We start from the raw sequence: 10010 nt of genomic DNA, 5'->3' as shown, positions 1-10010 counted from the left end.
AAAAAATGAGAGAAATCCTTCATATCCAAGGTGGTCAATGCGGGAACCAAATCGGAGCCAAGTTCTGGGAAGTGATCTGCAACGAGCACGGCATTGATCCGACTGGGAAATACGACGGCGACTCCGATCTCCAGCTTGAGCGTATCAATGTCTATTACAACGTGGCAAGCGGCGGAAGGTACGTTCCACGCGCCGTTTTGATGGATCTGGAGCCTGGAACTATGGATTCCATCAGATCTGGCCCTTTCGGTCAGATTTTCCGGCCGGATAACTTCGTCTTCGGCCAATCCGGCGCCGGGAATAACTGGGCTAAAGGTCACTACACTGAGGGAGCTGAATTGATTGATTCTGTTCTCGACGTTGTTAGAAAGGAAGCTGAGAATTGCGACTGTTTACAAGGTTAGGCTCTCACTCATCACTACCAATTCGATTCGTCTAGAGCTGTGATTAGGTTTTTTCGATTATTATCAATTGGGATACTAAATTTGTATCTTCCATAAACATCGTTGTGTATTCTTCTCTCTTAGCTCAATGATTTTGAAGATGGATGGGTGTGATTTTGTTATTGAATAGGGTTTCAAGTTTGTCACTCGTTGGGTGGAGGAACTGGCTCTGGAATGGGAACTCTTCTCATCTCCAAGATTAGGGAAGAGTATCCAGATCGTATGATGATGACCTTTTCAGTGTTTCCTTCTCCTAAAGTCTCTGACACTGTTGTGGAGCCATATAATGCTACTCTCTCTGTGCATCAACTTGTCGAGAACGCTGACGAATGTATGGTTTTGGACAATGAAGCTCTCTATGATATCTGCTTCCGTACCCTCAAGCTAGCCACTCCAACTTGTAAGTTGTGGTTTTTTTTTTTTTTTTTTAATATTCTTTCATCTAGTTGCGTTTTAAAAGTATGATGCATCTGGACAACGTTTTGAAACCGTAAGAAAATCTCAAAACAGAATTAGAGTCAGAAGTGATAACTCTAAAATGAGGTATTAAAGTAATCTACTTTAGATTTACCTCAGCTTGATAAACAATTTGCTTGTGGTAGTAGTTGGGTTGGTCTGCTGTCTTTGTCTCTGGTACGTTATTAGGAGTCTTCTATGTTATCACTAAGTCACTAACAAACAACCAAAGAAGAGATGTTTCTCCGGTTTTGTTGACTCTTCCATCTAGCTGCGTTTAGAAGTATAATATTGACTCTTTTCAAGATTAATTATGAGATTGCTGATCTAGACTAGGTTATGAAACCGTAGGAAAATTTCAAAATCCGTATCTTATTTCTACAGATTTAATAGGCATATGTTTTAATTTTGAGACCATCAAGCTTTTCTTACATGTAACAAGGAACTTGTTTTCTGCTTTGGTCATTTGCAGTTGGAGATCTAAACCACCTGATCTCTGCCACGATGAGTGGTGTCACATGCTGTCTTCGTTTCCCTGGTCAGCTTAACTCCGACCTTCGCAAGCTCGCGGTCAACCTAATCCCGTTCCCGCGTCTCCATTTCTTCATGGTGGGTTTCGCTCCTCTCACATCCCGTGGCTCACAGCAATACCGCTCCCTATCAGTGCCCGAACTGACCCAACAAATGTGGGATGCCAAGAACATGATGTGTGCTGCTGACCCAAGACACGGACGTTACTTAACAGCATCAGCAATGTTCCGCGGCAAAATGAGCACTAAAGAAGTAGACGAACAGATGATCAACGTCCAGAACAAAAACTCATCATACTTTGTTGAATGGATCCCAAACAACGTTAAGTCTAGTGTCTGTGACATTCCCCCAAAGGGTCTGTCAATGGCATCGACCTTTATCGGTAACTCGACTTCGATTCAAGAGATGTTTAGAAGGGTGAGCGAGCAGTTCACAGCGATGTTCAGGAGAAAAGCTTTCTTGCATTGGTACACAGGAGAAGGAATGGACGAGATGGAGTTTACTGAAGCAGAGAGCAACATGAACGACCTCGTGGCTGAGTACCAGCAATACCAGGATGCTACAGCCGATGAGGACGAGTATGAAGAAGAGGATGAAGATGCTGAGCTCGATGCTTGAGATATTTAGATCATGTTTAAACCAAAAGAATATTGTTTCTCTTTTCGTATTCGCTGGCTTTGATTGTTCTCTTGTCTCTTGTTATTACGGTATTGTTTTGGGTGTAAATTGTAATGATAACTAATTTGTGAGAGTGAGTGTGTGTGTAAACAGAAGATGAGGTATTTGCTGTTTTGGTCCTAAACTCCTAATCTTTTCTCGTTTCGGTTTATATATATATATATATATATCTGGTTTGGTTTGAGGTCACATTTCAATTTAACTATTTAACGATGTCTACGTGTGATTATTTTGTCACGACACAAACCTAATTTGGTGTAATTTCTCGTAAATTTTAACAATTAAATAATAAAAATGGCTATGAAGACAAAAATTAAAATCAATAAAGTAGGATAATTAAAATAGAGAGAGCAGGTCCGTCGGATTAAAAAGAAATAGAGAAAAGAAAGAAAAAAAAAAGGTGAGAGAGAGAGAGAGAGAACCCTAACGTCTCCCTTTATTTTTCGATTCTCGCCGTCTTTCATCAGAGTCTGCTTCTTTCTTTCTCTCTTCAAGAAGAGAAAAAGAAAATCTCCGGAGACTTATAAAGGGTTTCGCGGAGTGAGGTGCCTGAGCTGGTGGAGGTAGGTAGGTGAATAGCATAAGCTAATTCAATTACTCATCTTTTGTTAGTTCTCTCACCGTTACATTTTGTGTTTATTTAGGGGGTTGAAACGTTTCTGTAGTGTTTTTGGTTATATTGATTGTTGCAGCTCTCCCTTTCCCCTATTCTCACCGCTGGTATATAGAATTTTTTTCCTAGTCTGAAATTCGAATTAGACTTTAACTGATTTTGTTTCTAGTAAGCTTAATTGAGTGTTTATGGTTGGTTGCCTTTGTTTGTAAGTTAATGTTGGAAGTTTTAGAGATTTATGAATTACTTATCTTTTCCATCAGGAAAGTTCCGTACTTTGGCCAAGTTGAAGTAGCAGCAGCAGCATCCGTTTACAACAAAGTTCGGTAGAGGATGGGGGCAGTGGAGGTTCTAAATGATTCGTCAAGCCTATATACATCGGACCTTGTGGATAACGTTGATTTATCTGACATGAATTTGGTGCAGACCTTGAGAAAGGCCCTTACCTCTGTCCAAACTGTGAGTCTTGTACTAACTCTTGCTTCTTTCTTCTGCTTATGTGTTGGTGTTATATGTGTTATGTCTCTTGATAATGCCAGGGTGACTCAGACCTTTACATTGAGATTGTTGAAGTTATGAGCAGGGACGTGAAAGACTTTCGTGCTGATTTTGATGCAGTGGCGCAGCTTGAGGTGTGTTCTATTCTTTGTATGGCAATCAATTCTCTCTCTTTTTTTTTCTTTTTTCTGTTTGCTGAAGTGTTTTCATTTGTCAATACAACTTGCAGACAGTCTTGAAGGCTCTATCATGCTCTGTGTCTTGCATAGATATCGTTCACCATTATAAGCTTCTTTCTGCGGTAAGTTTCTATTCAAGCTAACAGTTGCTTTCAGTTTAACTAGTTTACGATGGATCCTTCCACCTCTTACCCTGGATTTCATCCCAATTGCCATGTCTAGCTTTTTGGAATGAAATTGTGGGACCACAACCCTAATGTCATGGATGCATTGGTGAACCTAGTCATATCACTGGTACACAACTCAACACTTAACCCTTACGCCTGTTGTTATTAATCTAGACGAAGAGGTAGACAATTTATGTTTTGCTTCTTTTTTCCATCACAGGCTGTTACTAGTGGAAAGTATTTGGATTCTTGTTTGAATATGCTCATAAAGAATTTCCTTCCACCTCCTTGGGTAATAAAAAATCTTTCGAACCCCCGTATACTAAACAAGAAGATAGAAGTTCTTTCTCGGGTGCATGCAGCACTTCTGAAAATATCTATTTTGGTTCCTCTTACTCCCTCAAGATTAGTGCCAATGCTCTCCCAAAACATGCCCAAAATACACAGAAAGGACCTTGTGAGTCTTTCTTTCTGGTAAATTTTAGACAATGCAGTCGCAAAAGCTCACACTGGCGATAAACTCATAAGAAAAAGATACCTTTTTCCCGTCTTGCAGTTGATGGTGATATATGTGGAGAACTTATTAAAGTTGGAGAATAGCTCAATTGGGCGAGTTGGTGGCAGCATGATTCTAAATGTGGTGATGGAGAGACTGCGAGATTTGGATGTAAGTAGACAGATTATTATGAATAAACAATTGAGGTCAGTAAGTGTGGTGGTATTGGTGACTGAATGATATGCTGGTATATATCCCTGTAGGTAGAGATTGGATGGGATGATATTCCACAAGATGACTCTAATAGAGGCATGTTCGATATGGAACTTGAAGATGCAGTAGAAGGCACCATCGATGAAGGAGACGAGGTAGCTTAATGTTTGTTTTAATTAATTTATGTTTTGGGTATGATTAAAAATTGCTAGAGAACAAGTTAGTAGGAACATTCGTTTTTCTGTTTTACGAGAGTTTGGATTTGATTATATATTGCAGCTTCCAGTAGGACCTCTAAGTCAGGATACATCAGGTGGAAGTATTGTCGTCTCCGAGTTGTTGGACAAGTTGATGGTCAAAGCTTTTGAGCATCTTGAATCCTGTCAAAATGATGGTCGGTTGGATGAGGTATGGCACCAAATGGGACCTCATTGAAATATCTATACTTTCCTTAATGGACTCACAAAATATTCTTAGCGGTTCTGATTTTTTCTAATGATTTTGGCTTAGGTGTTTGAACTCCTCTTTCAGTCATTTGAGAACTTCATTCTGGACACATACAAATCAAAAATTTCCCAGGTAGGCCACATAATTTTCATATTTTGCATAATTCTGAACATCATTCTTCCAGAATCTAGCAAGGTCGACATGAGATGTCTCATTTTACACTCGCTTTCGATATAATCTGCAGTTTCTGATGTTCTATGCCTGCTCACTCGATCCTGAAAATTGTGGTGTGAAATTTGCAAGTAAGTTGATGGACATTTTTCTCTCTAGCCGCAAGTCTCCAGCTACCAGGCAAGTACCCCGTCCTCTTTCATAATCGAATTTCTTATTCGCTGCATGACACGCTTTGTTATTGTTCTAATCACAATTTGGTTGTGCTTTTGTTTCTCCCCATCAACAGAAGGAGTGCGGTGGCTTATCTTGCTAGCTTCTTGGCTCGCGCAAAGTTTTTGCCTGTTTCCTTTGTGGCTAGCATGTTGAAAAGGTGGAAGGGGTTTTTACAAAATGTTACCTTAAACATAATCGTTTGATCTTATTGAAGCTTCAGTTTGTTGTAACTTCTAACATTGATTTTGTTTGTGTCTAAAAAATTGTAGGTTGATGGATGAGTGTGTGGGTTACTGCAGAAATTGCAATGGTGATATTAGGCCTGAAGCACATCTGATTTTCTTCTCTGGATGCCAGGTTTATATGCTTACAAGCCCAAGCTCCTCCTGTCACAAAATTCTACAATCATCTCGTTGCTATTTCATGCTGGAAAATATATTTTGTGATCTGTCCTTTAAAGTTTCAAATTTCAAAGAGTCTTCAAAATGTGGTTACAGTTGCTTAAACCGTCATTTGAATCTGTTCTGTGACCACAGGCAATCATGTATGTGCTCTGCTTCCGGATGAGGTCTATCCTGGATGTTCCTCGCTTACGGTCCGAGCTTACACCATTGGAGTCAATTTTAACGCACAAACTAGACCCATTAAGTGTGAGTTATCTTTTCGTCACATATGCTCAGCTGTTATTTGGAAGTGATCCAACGTATTAAATTCATGATAAGCGATTTTGCTTTGGGACTAGGTATGCATTCCGTCAGTAGTTGCGGAGTTCCTTAGACAAGCTAAAGCAGATGGTCTGTTTATCGTCTCCGACTCGTTCATTTTCAATAACCTACTTGAGTCTGAGCTTTCCGGTGATTTTGGCGGGTGTGATAAGCTTAAAACTTTCTTCCCGTTTGATCCTTGCTTGCTCAAATCCTCAAACAGGTTCATCACTATCTTAAAACCATTGCACTGATACTCTTTTGTAACTTAAATGAAGGCTAATGTTCTTGACCTTGACTCTGTTTCTACATCTTCTTGGGTGATGTTTAGCTTTATCTCCCCGAGTTTCATCTACTGGTCAATGGTGAGAGCTCCCTACGACGAAGATGAAGAAGATGATTTTGATGCTGAGGTAATCGTGAATGGAGATGATGACAGTGAAGAAGGCGAGGATGATGATAATGATTATGCCATGAACAAGATGTCCATAACCCCTAAGCACTCTTTCAAGAACCAGATGATGGAAAGAGACAGGCTTTTAAGAATGCCTTCCAGAATCAGACCCTCCACGAGTCCTGAATCCTTGTGATTTTTTAATAAACGCAATTTTGCAGCAAGTATGTAAAAGTGATTCAGCTTGAAACTTATTATTGTATGAAACAATGTTTTATTTTTCTTTCAAAAACCTGCTGAAATTGTGATCACTTAGAGGAACGATAAGAGAGACCTAAATTATCTAATCGATGGACTGAAGGAAAGAAACAATTACACAAGAGATATCATCTGTACTTCCTCTAGCCAAGGCTTTATCAATTAGTTTTTTGGCAGCTTCCTCTGCATCCCCTCTCTCTTTGATTTGATCCCAAACCTCTTCATTCGACATCACCTGATCAAGATTTAGTCCAATATTATGGTCAGAATCAATGCACACATTATCTGAAGTCTTATGAGACTAGTATACAGAAGAAACCTTCCAAAGTCCATCGCTAGCCAAGATCAAGAACTTGGTGTCATCGTGTACCTCGACAATCTCTACATTCGGTGTCACACTTATATGCTCTTTAAGCCTTCCGTCTCCAAACGCACGAGTCATTGCTAGTTGTCCATCCACTCTCGGAACATTACCTAAACATTATAAGGAACATAGGTGATTCGTCATTACCTAATCATTGTTTTTTCTTTTCGTATCAATTAAAGATACAAAAAGAAGGGACCTGGTTCTTGGTAAACGAAGCCGCCTCTGCTCTCGACAAGGTCTCTCTCCTTGTCAGCTTCGTGTTCAACCGTAACTTGCTTGACTACATCTCTTTCACGACACAAGATTGCTCTTGAATCTCCAACGTTTGCAACCACAATTTTCTTCCCATCAATTACTATAGCCGTCACAGCCGTGGAGCCACCTCGTGGACCAACCACGTTATGGAGAATGTAGTCGTCCGTAGACTTATATGCTCTCTTGATTGCCTTCTTAGGGTTTCTCCAAAATTCCGGCTTCAAGAAACAACAACAGAGTCTCTAACTTTTGTAAGAAATTCTTGAGTAAGGGATGAGTAAGTTTTTGTTTTTAAAACCTGACTCAAGATGTTATCAAAAAGATGGTTCTGAAGATAATCCGCAACCTCACGGCCTGAGTGGCCATCGAATATAGCGTATAACCCAAGATTGTGGCCTTTAACGGTTTTGGTATCAGCTACGATATAGTCTTCCATGCTATGACCCATTTGGCCTTTCACTAGATGGTATCCATGATCAAACTCACGTTTACAGTATCTTTCATTTCCTCATCATCGTCACCATTCTCATCAACATCAACAAGATCATGATTACAATCATCATCTTCAACATCAACGACGACAACATCATCATGAGGTGTTTCTTCTTCCTGGTTCTAGATATACAAGCAAAAAACCTTTCATCAAGTCAAAGATCGTAGATAGACAGATCACACATGATGAAAAGATGTGGTACCTTAAGTTTCACAGCATTCTTGAGATCTTTAGTAGCTGATCTTCGCTTCTAGGTAAAAAGAGAGTTATACCAATAAGTTATTTACGTAACAGAATTTCACTAGCTAACACCATATTTTCATTGAGCAAATTGATCATTGATTACCTTCACTGCATGCACAAGTATTTTCTCGGGACTGTGAGTTGAGTTCTGCAAGTAAGAAGGTATCAAGAACTAAATTACGAACTAACCCCAATAAACTTGAACGACAAGAAAGTCACGAGACAGAAGAAATAATTAACCTTGATGGTCTTCTCCATTATATTGCCTGCATATGAGTGTTTTCCTTTTTTTGGTGCGTTCTTAGACGAAAAAGCTAGGAAGAAGAAGGATCATGACAAGTTGAAGATTTAAATAGTTTGAGCGGTGCTATGATGCTGACATCGACACGTCAGCTCCACCAATCACGCCTTCAATATGCGAACACATGTCTGTGGCCGCAACCTGAGTCTAGGACACTTTGGGGCGAGCGATTCGGTTTACATCAAAGAAGACCAAAATTATCAGGCCTACAACTCATACCACAAGTTATATTGGCGATACTATTTTTGTATCTTTCCACTGGATTGGATATATAGAGTTACTTCTTATGATCACAAGGTTTAGAATCTAAACCTTAGATTTTGCATTTGTCTTTGGTGGATCAGATTCCATAACTTGTAGTTCAATATGTTTGATTTATCTCTCCTTAACGTAATCTAACTGTATTATAAGATTATAAAAAGATTCGGTGATCGAAAATCACATCTCTAACTCTAACTCGAATTTTCAGCTGGTGGAAGGTTTTCTTATTCGCTACTTATTTCAATTCGCTACTTATTTCAAGTAGTGGTTTATACGGTCTGGAGGGAAAGAAATGGACGCAGGCATGGTGAGCCGTCACAGCCTGCGGATACCATTATTGCGTGGGTTGATAGGCAGGTTAGAGACCAGCTCCTTGCTATAGGTCTAATGGGTGATCGGAGATACGATGAAGGTTTTCAAATGTGGCTGCAATCTCGAGTTTAGCATAAGATTTTTCTTCTAATATTCTCAACAAATTTCCTTCTCAAATTATGTTGCACAAGTTGTAAAAACGTTTTCTTTTGAATATAATTTAACATTAGATTCAAAAAAAAAGATTCAGTGATCGAAAATCACATATTGCGATTGATGACAATACATTACTACATTTCCAAACCCTATCTACTAAACAAAACTAAAGATCAACAACATCAAATAATCCTGAGTCATAAGGGACATAAATAAACTAGTGTGGAAGAGATCCAACTTATCAATCTAATGGTCTCTTTGATTCTCCGCTAAGTTCTCTCCGGACAAGCTTCAAGATCTCAATGATCTGCAAAGTCATAAAGTATCGTCTGATCATACAAAAATCAATCTTAAATAGATTAGGAGAAAATGTGTAGAGAGAGAGAACGCTTACGCCAGGGTAATGTTTTAGGATTGGAGAGTAATGATCGAGAGCGATATATATTTTCTCAAGAAGATCCAAGAGAGTTTCAACCTCATCACCAAGAAGATCAACCTGTGATTCAACAACCATACACACATTATTTTTGAATGACAAATTGCAAACACTCTATTGTATGTAAGAGTATTAAACTTGCGATAGGTGCAATGATACTCACCTCGGCCTCGGCCTTCTGGAGGTCACAACACTTCTTCTCCAGCCGTTGCTGGTACGTCGATGCTTTCCCCTTGACTTCATTTATTTGATGTGACAGATCACTCAATTGACTCTGCATGTTTTTCAACCTAAGTCCCAAAAAAGTTCTCACACTATTAGTATCTGATTGCTGTTGAACCAAGGATAAAGTACTTGTATATCCATGTCTAAAGGTAAAGAAAGAAAACAGAGATAAAAGGGTACCTAAAATTTGTTTTTTGCGTCTTTTCAGCAATCAAACCCTCTAAAATGTCGAACCCTTTTATTAATTTAGGAGGAACCACCAAGTCCAGAGACACAAGTTGCTTCTCCAGTGTCTCTTTCTCTGCTTTTGCCACTGATAACTTCTCCTCTGTTTTCCTTTTCTCATTTTTCATTTCCTTCAAACCCTCTCTTGCTAACTCTAACTCTTCTCTTAACTTGGATATCTTTGTCTCATAACCTTCTATTTTCTCTAACTCGCGTGCCGAAACAACTCTCAGTGCTTCGTTTTTATCATGAATCTCTGTTTGTTGCTGTTC

General features: G+C 39.3%; 4 protein-coding genes across 12 annotated transcripts in view; 2 read left to right on the top strand and 2 right to left on the bottom strand.

The window, feature by feature from the left end:
- LOC104781875 (tubulin beta chain-like) lies at positions 6 to 2250 on the top strand. The gene is made up of 3 exons (XM_010506658.2): positions 6 to 399; positions 574 to 843; positions 1372 to 2250. Exons 1-3 carry the CDS (start codon positions 6 to 8, stop codon positions 2046 to 2048), a joined length of 1341 nt encoding a protein of 446 aa, XP_010504960.1. The 3' UTR covers positions 2049 to 2250.
- On the top strand, positions 2465 to 6517 carry LOC104781872 (RNA polymerase I-specific transcription initiation factor RRN3-like). 7 transcript variants are annotated; one of them, XM_010506652.2, is made up of 17 exons: positions 2492 to 2671; positions 2753 to 2828; positions 2985 to 3180; positions 3261 to 3353; positions 3449 to 3520; positions 3621 to 3692; positions 3786 to 4022; positions 4122 to 4232; positions 4325 to 4429; positions 4554 to 4682; positions 4785 to 4853; positions 4966 to 5072; positions 5182 to 5265; positions 5378 to 5465; positions 5645 to 5758; positions 5851 to 6035; positions 6144 to 6517. In XM_010506652.2, exons 3-17 carry the CDS (start codon positions 3055 to 3057, stop codon positions 6400 to 6402), a joined length of 1851 nt encoding a protein of 616 aa, XP_010504954.1. In that variant the 5' UTR covers positions 2492 to 2671; positions 2753 to 2828; positions 2985 to 3054; the 3' UTR covers positions 6403 to 6517. The 7 variants fall into 7 exon arrangements, with proteins under 7 accessions (XP_010504952.1, XP_010504954.1, XP_010504953.1 ...); XM_010506651.2 differs by having other exon boundaries at positions 2492 to 2675; XM_010506650.2 differs by lacking the exon at positions 2753 to 2828 and having other exon boundaries at positions 2465 to 2671.
- Positions 6403 to 7313, bottom strand: LOC104781874 (probable protein phosphatase 2C 28; the record flags this gene model as incomplete). Its single annotated transcript, XM_019244199.1, has 3 exons — positions 6403 to 6699; positions 6784 to 6938; positions 7028 to 7313. Coding segments are annotated over 3 exons (591 nt in total), but the record flags the coding sequence as incomplete, so codon positions are not given.
- LOC104781871 (WPP domain-associated protein-like) overlaps positions 8945 to 10010 on the bottom strand; it is a 5080-nt gene continuing 4014 nt past the window's right edge. For 2 of the 3 annotated variants that reach the window (XM_019244893.1, XM_019244892.1), the window contains exons 4-7: positions 9694 to 9740; positions 9452 to 9578; positions 9247 to 9348; positions 8945 to 9159 (exon numbers count right to left, since the gene is read on the bottom strand). In XM_019244893.1, the coding sequence (XP_019100438.1) occupies positions 9094 to 9159; positions 9247 to 9348; positions 9452 to 9578; positions 9694 to 9740 (342 nt within the window). In that variant the 3' untranslated portion in view covers positions 8945 to 9093. Of the gene's footprint in view, positions 9160 to 9246; positions 9349 to 9451; positions 9579 to 9693; positions 9993 to 10010 lie in introns of all 3 variants that reach the window. The other variant, XM_019244894.1, reaches the window with a different exon arrangement.

This window comes from Camelina sativa, chromosome 4, assembly GCF_000633955.1.
Source record: "Camelina sativa cultivar DH55 chromosome 4, Cs, whole genome shotgun sequence".
Lineage (NCBI taxonomy): Eukaryota > Viridiplantae > Streptophyta > Magnoliopsida > Brassicales > Brassicaceae > Camelina > Camelina sativa.
The sequence above is the reverse complement of the archived record's forward strand: the minus strand, read 5'-3'. Positions and strand labels throughout refer to the sequence as shown.

Coding starts and splice junctions, on each gene's coding strand:
- LOC104781875 (XM_010506658.2), top strand. CDS start 6: ATGAGAGAAATCCTTCATATCCAAGGTGGTCAATGCGGGAACCAAATC. Junction 400..573: donor GAATTGCGACTGTTTACAAG/GTTAGGCTCTCA, acceptor GTTATTGAATAG/GGTTTCAAGTTTGTCACTCG. Junction 844..1,371: donor CAAGCTAGCCACTCCAACTT/GTAAGTTGTGGT, acceptor GGTCATTTGCAG/TTGGAGATCTAAACCACCTG.
- LOC104781872 (XM_010506650.2), top strand. CDS start 3,055: ATGGGGGCAGTGGAGGTTCTAAATGATTCGTCAAGCCTATATACATCG. Junction 4,854..4,965: donor ACAAATCAAAAATTTCCCAG/GTAGGCCACATA, acceptor TATAATCTGCAG/TTTCTGATGTTCTATGCCTG. Junction 6,036..6,143: donor TTGCTCAAATCCTCAAACAG/GTTCATCACTAT, acceptor GGTGATGTTTAG/CTTTATCTCCCCGAGTTTCA.